The sequence below is a fragment of the Podarcis tiliguerta genome (genome assembly GCF_965153285.1).
Source record: "Podarcis tiliguerta genome assembly, chromosome: 7".
NCBI classification, from domain to species: domain Eukaryota; kingdom Metazoa; phylum Chordata; class Lepidosauria; order Squamata; family Lacertidae; genus Podarcis; species Podarcis tiliguerta.
In genome coordinates this window covers 85,021,442-85,032,410 of record NC_139540.1, presented here as the reverse complement: position 1 = coordinate 85,032,410, position 10,969 = coordinate 85,021,442, and the positions used below count along the sequence as shown (strand labels likewise).

The 10,969-nt window shown below is 44.6% G+C and overlaps 1 protein-coding gene across 1 annotated transcript; it reads right to left on the bottom strand.

Moving 5' to 3' along the window:
• Positions 1-775: 775 nt before the first annotated feature.
• Positions 776-9,709, bottom strand: SRA1 (steroid receptor RNA activator 1). Its single transcript, XM_083448826.1, has 6 exons — positions 9,598-9,709; positions 9,334-9,501; positions 6,575-6,783; positions 5,345-5,453; positions 2,317-5,070; positions 776-1,945 (listed from the first exon to the last, which is right to left on the bottom strand). The coding sequence occupies exons 1-5, from the start codon at positions 9,620-9,622 to the stop codon at positions 4,874-4,876; spliced, it is 708 nt and encodes a 235-aa protein (XP_083304952.1). The 5' UTR covers positions 9,623-9,709; the 3' UTR covers positions 776-1,945; positions 2,317-4,873.
• Positions 9,710-10,969: the final 1,260 nt, after the last annotated feature.

Genomic DNA, 10,969 nt, shown 5'->3' with positions numbered 1-10,969 from the left:
TAGGAATGTAGCCTGTACCAACTCAGCTGGGAGTGTACCCTGTGGAATGTATGTTATTAGGACAAAGACTAACCTCTGGTGGCAGCAAGACAAGAGCAGCACATTTCCTCCCTTTGTGAGAGCTTTGTTAAAGAGTGATTAAATGGAGGACATGGATGTTTATAATTAGCCTTAGGAGCAAGATTTTGACACACACTTCTCAATTTCAGTGCTATACCATGTGCATTTGTTAGTGTCTGTCTGGTTGCATCATTCTGATAGTCTGTCCAAGTTGTGTTTGTCTAGCAGCTTGTCTAGCACCACCTGGGGGTGGTGGAGGGAATTCCACTACAATGCTGTTAGTGAATCTTTATGGTATCAAGAAAAAAAAAACAATCCTTAAAGCTAACAGTGAAAAAATGTTTGGTACAAATTGCAAAATGACCTTAATCAAGGGCTTTCACCTCAGTCTTTTATAACCAACAATCCACTGCTAATGGATAAATCTCCACACCATACATAATTTTATAAAACACTATTCTATGCTACAAATATGGCCTTTCCTAGTAGGAAAGGTACTCCAGGTCCCCATTCATTTTTATTACCCTACGATACCATGTGATGGGCTTGTCAAAATTGTGCAAGGTATTCCAAGTGTGTCTGCACTGCAGCTACATATTAGGACATTACCGTACTGACAGTTGTATTTTAGTCCTCTTATAATCAAAGCTACCACATATATCCAACATTAGCCAGAAGTATGACTAATTTTGGATGTTACCAAGAATCTCTCGGGTGGGGAGAATATTTTTTTATTCATGAAAGAAGATAGAATACAGAAAAGAAAAATACAGCTAATAGCCTTTGAACACATTAGGACAATTCACAAATTACAAATCATATCCATAAATTAAAATATTGACATCAGAAGGATTCTGCAGCATCAGAGTATCAATCAGAGTTCACAACTATATCTCCGTATCTCTGTATTTAGAGATCTTCTGAAGAAAAACTTTTAATATATTGTGTGGTGCTGGTAACAAGTTCTAGATGTCGGTGTATTATATTAGGATCATGTGGCTATTGCATGAAGAAAAAAATATTCCAAACGGGGGGGGGGGGGGGGGTTATTTAAGTCTCTGCTTAATCAAAGCTGATAATTCAATTTCCCTGATATGGCCATACTTGGTCATATATTTTTCTTTGCTTACACCTAGATAGTTTCAATATCTTGATATTAGCATTCTTGCAGTTGTAAATACCTTATTTGTATGTATCTTTCCATTGGTCTGGGGGCCATCCCCAAAGAGCCACGGTGGGGATTGGCTATGAGTTTTGTTTTGTGCTTGCAGAAATCTGATCACAACTTCCCAAAATTCTGCTGCCCAAACACTCCTGCCAGATAGGCATATGTTTGCGTTTTACTTTCTTGTATCTCCAGCATCACAGAGAGATTGTTGCTGTTTTAAGATAGAGCTGCAGGTGTGCAGTACCATCTCAGGGCCATTTTTAACCGGGCCTCTTGGGTGTGGGCTGAGATCAAGGGAATGGAGACTGAAAACCGAATATTTCCCTAATCTGAGGTGTCTATTGTGCTAACTTTTCCCAGCACCCTTGGAACACCTGAGTCTAGCCCAGCCAATAGCCTATAAAGTATGAATTTGGGAAACATGCCATGGCATTGGTATTGTGGGTAAAAATCATTTGCTCAAAGGCAGCCAAGTACCTTTTTTACTGCAGCATCATATATTGTTGGCCTTTCTTGAGTAGACCTAGCAGTCACACTAATTTCAGTGGGCCTACTCTGAGTAAAATCTATTTGACTACTACCCAAAGATGGTTTTAAAACCATTAAAATTGAAAATAATCATGCTAATAGATTAAAACTAAATACCAGTACACAAACAAGAGCCTATCAAATGTAATGCTGTCAAAAGCTAAAGCATTTTTAAGTGGTACACAAAACCTATCTTGGGACGCGGGTGGCGCTGTGGGTTAAAGCCTCAGCGCCTAGGGCTTGCTGATCGAAAGGTCGGCGGTTCGAATCCCCGCGGCGGGTGCGCTCCTGTTGCTCGGTCCCAGCACCTGCCAACCTAGCAGTTCGAAAGCACTCTCGGGTGCAAGTAGATAAATAGGGACCGCTTACTAGCGGGAAGGTAAACGGTGTTTCCGTGTGCAGCTCTGGCTCGCCAGAGCAGCGATGTCACGCTGGCCACGTAACCCGGAAGTGTCTTTGGACAGCACTGGCCCTCGGCCTCTTTGAGTGAGATGGGCGCACAACCCTAGAGTCTGTCAAGACTGGCCCGTACGGGCAGGGGTACCTTTACCTTTTAAAACTTATCTTTGGGAAGGACCATAGCTCAATGGTAGAACATACGTCCTGCATGCAGAAGGTCCATGTTTTGCCTCCAGCACTTCTACATAAGGCTGAGAAAGCTGTTTGAACCCTGGAGAACTCCCTGACTGTTAGTATAGAGTACATTGAGAAACTACAGGTGGTGGACTAAAAGTTTGAGACGCACCGAAGAAAAAATCCCTTCTGTGGCCACCCACCTTTCCTGTAGGGTCTTTTAATATATGGGTATGGTCGCATTTTTATTCTACATAAAGTATAAGTCCTTATATTTAAAACAAACTACACTAGGATTCTAGCAGTTTATTATTTTTTATGCACAATTTTGACCAAGCTCCCCAGCTTTCTCCTCTCAGCCCTGAGGCAGATTAGAGCTAGTGAAGGAGCCCAAGGTCACCCAGTGAGCTTCATGGCTAGTCCAGTGCTCCATCTTTGCCCTACACTGACTTGCAGTTTGACTCCTTTGGACACTATATTTGTAGAGCAAATTGCCTCTAGTAGGTAAGAAACCAAGGCAGGGGAGCTGAATCTAAAACATTGGGAAGTAAATCACTGAATACAATTGCTATTGTTTTTCAGTGTTGGTGTTGCAGTGTTGGGAGGTTGTTTTTAGAACACTTGAGATAAGAGGAGCAAAATCATAGGGCAACCCTTGGTCACAACTCCGTGGGTTAGTCTGGAGCTAAACAATGAGTCTGGGTTCAGACAACACACTAAGCCAAACTATGGCTTAGCTCAGCATGGCAGAAGAGCAAAGTGGCTGCTGTCTCTTCTAGAACCCACGTGCTCATACTAAGCTATGGTTTGGTTTAGTATAATGTGTGAATCATGCCAACATGTAGACTGTTGGCAATGTCCAGTACAGCCTAGACAGAGGATGCAGACTTGACACCTTGCTTCTGAGGTGTCGTTGGCTTCTAGCTGCTGTTATGCTTGTGTACAGCAAGACATTTAAGAGGCCCATTTGCAGCCAACAGTTGGAAGCTGGGGACTTGTTTAATATGTGTATTATGCAAGTTAAGATACAAGACTTGTTTCTAAGAATTAGCAAAATCAAGGTAACAACATAAGCCTTAACTTATAGATGCTGTCAATGAGCTGTCGTAGCTCAGTCGGTAGAGCATGAAATGCTTAATCTCAGGGTTGTGGGCTTGAGCCCCATGTGAGATAAAGGGGAAATAAAGTGTAATGTTACCTTGAAACTGTGTACACAGTATTTCAATTTAAAAAAAAAACAAAAACAAAAAAACTTATAGATGCTATCAGCCAATCAGAAGGATCATTGCTGAATAACAGTAACTCCCCACCGAAAGGTTAATGGAATGTTATTATTGAATTACTATAGTAACCTTCAATAGTTGCCACAATGGAAAAATTACTTCTAGAATTAAACTGCAGTGTTTAAGACTGAAAGAAGCAGGATGCACACCAACTGTTGTCATCATACTCGCCACACTGCCCCAAGGGCATGTGGAAAGAACGTCATAGTGGGAACTGGTTGAATGGAAGCCAGTAGAGGGTTACAGTAAAAAAATTATAGCAGCAAAATATCCTCTCTACAATGAAGACATTGCAGTAAAAAATGGTTCCTTTAAAATAAAATAGAAATAGCATCTATCCCAGGGTTCAGCAAACTTTTTCAGCAGGGGGCCAGTCCACTGTCCCTCAGACCTTTTGGGGGGGCAGACTATATTTTTTTGGGGGGGGGGACGAATTCCTGTGCCCCACAAATAACCCAGAGGTGCATTTTAAATAAAAGGACACATTCTACTCATGTAAAGACGTGCTGATTCCCGGACCGTCTGCAGGCCGGATTTAGAAGGCAATTGGGCCAGATCCGGCCCCCAGGCCTTAGTTTGCCTACCCATGATCTATCCCCTCATTTTGGCTGAATTGCTGAGGATGGAGATGCAATTGCTGGGAAACATGAGACTTTTGTACAGTCTACGTTTTCCTAGAAAGATTTGAATGAAAAATACAAGGTACATGCAACCAGATCTGGGGGGGGGGGTGCATTTCAGGTCATTGTGTGCAGTGGAGCATGCACAAGCCCACGCCTCCCCATTCCACCCCCTTTTCCAGCCACTTCTGGGTTGCCGCAATGCGCATGTGTGCAGTCACACGTAAATCGGTCGTTGCCTGTAGATGAAGACCAGGAACCTTATCCAGACTGAAATGAACTCCAGAGCAGCAGTACCTGTAAGTGCAAGCTCTTAGTTTCAGTACCACGTGTATCAGTCTGGACTTTCATTGTACACTTGCATTACAATTGCATCACCTAGTCACTTCCTTCCATTTTGTACCAAGTCCAGAAAGGGCTGGCTGTTTTTAACCACAGTCACCAATTTCAAATAGCTGCACAGAATTCTCCAGCTTACTTGAGAGATTCTCCTTAAGCTTTGAGCTTTGGTCAGATTGGCAAAAATTAACTTGGGTAGGTCACCAATGCTCAGGAGATAAAACACCTTCCTCTGCTGCTTAGGAAATCAGTCCCCTGTGGGCCCAGTCTTATACTGCCAACTCCTTGGACTTGGCCTAATCTTACTGGCATTCTGGTTCCAAAGAGGTTTCAACTTTTTGCTCGTAATCTTCTGCGGCCAGATCTTCTGTATGCAAGTTTCTTGTTTCTGCAATGAGCCTTTTCACTCCTACCATCCACTGGCTCACTTCAGTGACATGGTCCACAATTAGTGAGCGATGGATCTCATCAGCTGCATCCCAGTGCCACTTCTTGAGCTCTGAAAGTAAAAAGAAAGCATCTCAGAACTGCAAAAGGTAATGAAAAAGTAGCCCAATTCAACTGCTTCCCCTGACCCTAGCTCCTAAGTCACTGAAGAATTAAGGAATGCAGATGTTTGTGGCTCCACAGGCCACACACATGGACTGCATGCTAATCCCACTGCAGCAGTAGTTCTGCTATAGGGATTATTTAAGGTGGCCAGAGGCTGTAAGATAAGAGTTTACAATGAGGAATGTTGCTGCAGAGCATTGAACCTTGTCCTTGCTGCTTACCTTGGGTCAGAATCTTCATTCCCTTTCTCACTGGGGCAGAGAGTTTCCCTTGTACCCACATCTGCTGCAGGATTCCTAAGCGCTTGCTGATGTCATCACAAACCTGTTTCTGAAAAAAGCAATTCTTCTTAGGAAGCACATCTCACAAAGGTTATGTTTATAACTTCTCACCACAGTCTCCTTGGTCCTCTTAAGACAAAAGGGAATGGCAAAACCCTCACTAGCTTTGAGCTTACAAAAAAGCAAACTGTTCACCTGCTGTTCACCTGCCTTCATTTTCATCCTACCAGTTTTATAATTTCACTCTAATCTCTGCTAAAGCAATAGCTATACCTAAGATTTGTCACTGCAGACATCGTGCCAAACCATAGTTCAATATGATGTCCTAGTTAAACCATCTATTTTCAGAGTCTGGCACCATCTCTAGCTCACTGAGGATGCCATCTTTTCAACACTGCCTGACACATTAATCAAGTCCTCATTGCAAGAAGTCCACAACAACAGAGCTCCAATTTTATATAGTATCTAGACCTGTTGGAATTCCAGCTACAGAAAGTCAAAACCATTTAATGTTAGATGCTACACTTAGATGTAATCCACAGTAATACAAGCGATAGAAGCCTCACTCCATATATTTCTAATGATCAGCATCTCCATTTTTTAGGTATTTGGCTTACATGCACATACAGGTGGCTGGAAAATTGCAAGCATCTTGTCATCTCATCCTCTTACTTCCTTTCCCCAGAATGATGATTCTGCCTGCGTTTTTGTTTGCTATGTCTTATGTTTTTTTTTGTGGGGGGTTGCTTGTTATCTTTCTTTCTCTCCTTTTTCTTCTTTCTGTAGTTACTGGGAGTGTTGTGCCATTTGTTTATTGGAAGATGTTTTGTCTGGGGTTTTTGATACCTACTTGCTTGGGTATGCTTGGGGCATGAGTTGTGGGGGAAGGCGGCCAGCTTTTTTTTAAAAAAAGTGCTTTGTTTTGAGGTGTATATAGGTGTTTTTATTGTTTCATGAGGTTCTGAGCATTGCCAGTTTTTTCTTCTGTGAAATGGTGCCCATTGCACCTTCTTAGATTTCCAAATGTGCCCTCACACCCTCTGCTCTAGCTATTCAACTAATCACTTTAGTACAACGAAGCAGACCACAACTGCTCATACAGAGGCAAAGGAACTTTCTTCCCTCCAAAGTAAAATGGGGAAATCCTGAAAAGGAAGCAATTCTACTTACTGGTACAGATCTCCTGCAATTGGCCAGAGCCTCATTCAAGGGGGCAAGAACATCCTCCACATGGCAATCCTCTCCAGCCTCAGTGACGGGTTGGTTTGTGGCATCTACCCTCATGGAGCGGCCTGGCAAACCAGGAGGAGGCAAGCCCACCGGTGGCGGTGGAACAGCTGACGGCGCTGCTGAGCAGGTAGCACTTTCTGGACCAGGTGCTAAAAATACAAGTCAGGAGAAAGACACAATCAAGCATACAACCAGTGTATAGTACATAGAGAAAATCGAATTCTGGGTCTCAGAATCAGGCAAGCAAAGCAAAGCAAAGCCACACCCCTTAGATAGAAACCAAGACTTTTATGTCATTTGCCCAGTATTGTGGAACGCTCTGTCAACAGAAGTTCGGCAGACACCTTCTGTTTCAACTTTTAAACATCTGATGAAAACTTCTCTATTCCATCAGGCTTATGCAGGGAATTAAGAACACAACTTTCCACAATAGTTAGCTGATTTCAACTTTGTATATTTTTGTTGTATGTTTTTATGTACAATTGTTGTACACAGCTTTGATTTTTTTTAAGAATAGCAGTATTTGTGTAAGTAAATATATAAATTTGATTCAGTTATGTAGTTCCCACCCTCAGAATTTCTGCACGCACTTCCTTTAGAACACACATCACACAAAAACCCAACCTCCTGATCAAAACCAAATAGCTCTCAGAGGATGACCAGTTTTTCTGAAAAATATCTATTGATCCCTTTAAAAATTGGGCTGGATGAAGCACTTTCATGTTGAGAGTTTCACAGACTATTTTTAAATAGATATATCTGACGGGAAACCAGTAGCAGAAAGAGTGCAATACTGAGGTGGGTCCAGGAATTGCATCAGTAATCCTTAAGCAGGTCAACTTTCTCCAAGAAGAAAGGGGTGGGGCCTCCGGTCTAGGAATGGAGCTGTGAGGGACGTCCTTCTGATCTCTCCGACTAAAAGGCCTTTAAATACTTGGAAAGCAGCTCTGTGCTGCCAAAAGATTAATGTCAAATACTAAATAAACTTTCTACTATCTCTTTACTTCTTAAGATAAATCACCATGTCTACCAACAAGAGAGCTGCTGAAAGAAAAAAAGCGGCAGAAACTAACACTGGAAAAAATATGGCTGATGCAAGGAAAAAAAGCTGACTCAAAGGCTACTAAGCATTAACAGGCAGATGCAAACACAGCTACTTTACAAAATATCCTGGCCCAGCTTCAAACCCTAAACCATATACAAGACCAGCTGAGAACGCTAACAAAAGACTTTAATGAGTTCTGGGTACAACTGACGAACTGTGAAGGCAGACTGGACTCGTTTCAGAAATTTTCACAGGCCTCTCGCAGCACTCTTCATTGTGGGAACCCATAGTCACACTTCTGATATTCTTAAAGAAAAAATCCCGTGTGATTCTTGCTGTGTGCCTGTCAATCTCTGGAACTGACTTTTATTTCTGTTTTACGTTATGATCTTCAAATCCATCTTGGAATTAGGAAATGCTACAAGCATGGCCTTCCTTTGGACATTCTGAGTTTGGACATCTCGCCACATGAAAGCTCATATTTTAAAGCATGATTTTTGTGCTGGTTGCACTTCTGCTTGTCTGTCCAAATTTGCCCTTGGTATGCCAAACTACTGATTTAGACTCCTATATAACCAGCATCACAAATATCAAACAGAGAAAAGCCTTTACAGCTCTGCAGTTCCAGCCTATGCGTTCTGCCATAGTTGAAGGACACTATTGCTGGATCGCTTATGAAGAGAGTTTGCCCACATGGAGGAAATCTGCCTGAAGACTTACCCCACTAGACTGGTTGCCCAGTCTATGAGGATTAAGAGCAGCTTTGTTCAACAAGTTAAATCTCACAGTTGGGAGATTGACTGGGTATTTGAATAACATTTTTTTAGAATACAAATAAAAAACAGCCAGCTTTGCCTTTAGAGTGGCAATTTTAGGGAGACGTTTGTGGGGGTGACAAGTTGAGTTCTTCAGGGGAGCAAGCTCTTATCCTGACATAATGTCTGGTTTTAATAATTAAGCTAACTGTTTAATGTATTTCATTCTGTTTTATGTATTTTGCCCTTTGTAATAGCTTCAGCTATTTGCATGTTTCTTATGGGTACAATTTTATTTTTAAAAAACTAATAATGCAAGCAAGACACCTGAGCAGCCCTTCTACAGGAGGCCCTATGGCTTGGAGTGAAGTTGGCTAGGGGAGGGAGGGAGGGAGGAAATGAAATGAAAGGAAAGGAAAGGAAGGGGAAGGGGAAGGGGAAGGGGAAGGGGAAGGGAAAGGGAAAGGGAAAGGGAAAGGGAAAGGGAAAGGGAAAGGGAAAGGGAAAGGGGGAAGGGAAAGGGGAAAGGGGGAAGGGGGAAGGAAAGGAAGAGTCTCTGGAGGTGGGCTCTGCGTTCCTGGCAGGTGTGGAGAACTTGACCCATCTCAGCACAGGAAGAGGTGGACAGTCCCAGAGGCTCCTCCCGGGGTCACATTAAGACAGCCGCTTGCAGGGGCTGTTTGCTGGTTTGTTTACAAATTTCATGAAACAAATAAGTGAATGACTGAAAAAGTGAACGTATCGTGACGGAGAGGGCTAATCCCCCCGCGAAGCGGATTTGGTTGGGAACCCTGATTTTATAGTCCCGAGTTTGGTTTTGTTTCTACGCTTTCCCTGTTAACAAAACAATAGAACGAAAGAACGAAAGAAAGAAAGAAAGCATCTCAGCGTCTCCTCACCTGTCCCGTGAGGAGGAGGCGGCGGCGGTGCTGCTCCCGGAGCCGCTGCCGGGCGTCGCGTCAGGATCCCCCGCTTGCCGCCGCCGCCGCCTCCTGCCCCGGAAGCCTGAAGCTGCTGCAGGCCGTACGAGAACTGAGGCGGGTCGTTCCAGCCGCGCTCCCGGTTCCCTGGAAAGGAAAGCGAGACGTCAAGGCCATCCCTCCGCCGGCAGCCCGCCCGCCCGCCCGCCCGAGCCTCCGGCGCCCCGTCCGGCGCCCCCTCACCCGGCTTCACGTAGAGCTCCGCCATGGCCTCCCCCTCAGCCGGACGCGCCCTCAGCCGCTTCCCGGCGCGTGACGTGGCGGGCCGGATCCGGAGGGGAAGGGCCAAGGAGGACGCCAGGCCCGCATGCGCCGAGGAGGAGGAGGCGGCGGCCCTCGGTCAGGGCCCGGGCGGCGCTTGGCAGGTGTCGGGCGAAGGCCCGGAGCCCGGCCGGGAGGGCGTGGGGTTGGCCGGCCTCGCCCGCCCCGCGCCCTTCTCCTGCGGCCGAGGGCCAGCCTTGCTCAGAGCCGCCGAGGTAAAGGTTACTCAAAGGTAATACTGTACTTAGAAAAATGAAAATGTATATACACATTTAATTAAAATAATATTAGCAACTCGGTGGGTTCCCGCCGTTGCTGTGCAGAAAAGCAGCGCCTTTTTAATAACCATGTCAACAACAACAACAATAAATTTATAAAAGAAAGACAAGAAATGATTTTGGGCAGAGAAAAGAAAGGACTTTTTCAGGCAGCGCTGGGTCGGAACTGCGGAACTCGCTCCCTCCGGAGGCAGCGGAGACCAACTCGCGTGGCTTTAAACGAGGATCAGAGCAGTTCGTGGAGGAGGAGGAATTCTTATTATTTCGGTCACAGACCAGTTCCAGCCCACATACAATATCAAGGAAGTCCTAAACCACGATAGGGATACATTTGAATTAGGTATAACGGAGACAATGCAGGTATAGCAACAGTTTAAAAACATATAAATGCTTCCAAGTACCCGTTGCTGGAAACTGCAGGAGGGGAGAGTTGCTCTTGGGCTCTGGTCCCGCTTGTGGCCCTGGCCCTCATCAGCTGTATGCCAAAGAGGGGCCTCCGTTTATGATCGCAGGTCAGTTCATAGGGTGGAAGCAGTCCTTGAGGTACTGTGATCCTGAGCCATTTAAGACTTTATAGGTCAAAACCAGCGCCTTGAATTGGGCCCAGAAACTAATTGGCAGCTAGTGTAGTTGGGCCAGGATAAGTGTAATATGCTTAAACCTTCTTGTCCTGGTGCAGCAGCTGGAGTTCTGAACCATCTTCCAAGACAGCCTACTTATAACACATTGCCGTAACCTAACTTAGAGGGAACCAGAACATAGATGGCAAAAGTATTCATCTTTGGTTTGCACTTTTTGGCAATCATAGAATCATAGAGTTGGAAGAGACCACAAGGGCCATCGAGTCCAACCCCCTGCCAAGCAGGAAACACCATCAGAGCACTCCTGACATATGGTTGTCAAGCCTCTGCTTAAAGACCTCCAAAGAAGGAGACTCCACCACACTCCTTGGCAGCAAATTCCACTGTCAAACAGCTCTTACTGTCAGGAAGTTCTTCCTAATGTTTAGGTGGAAT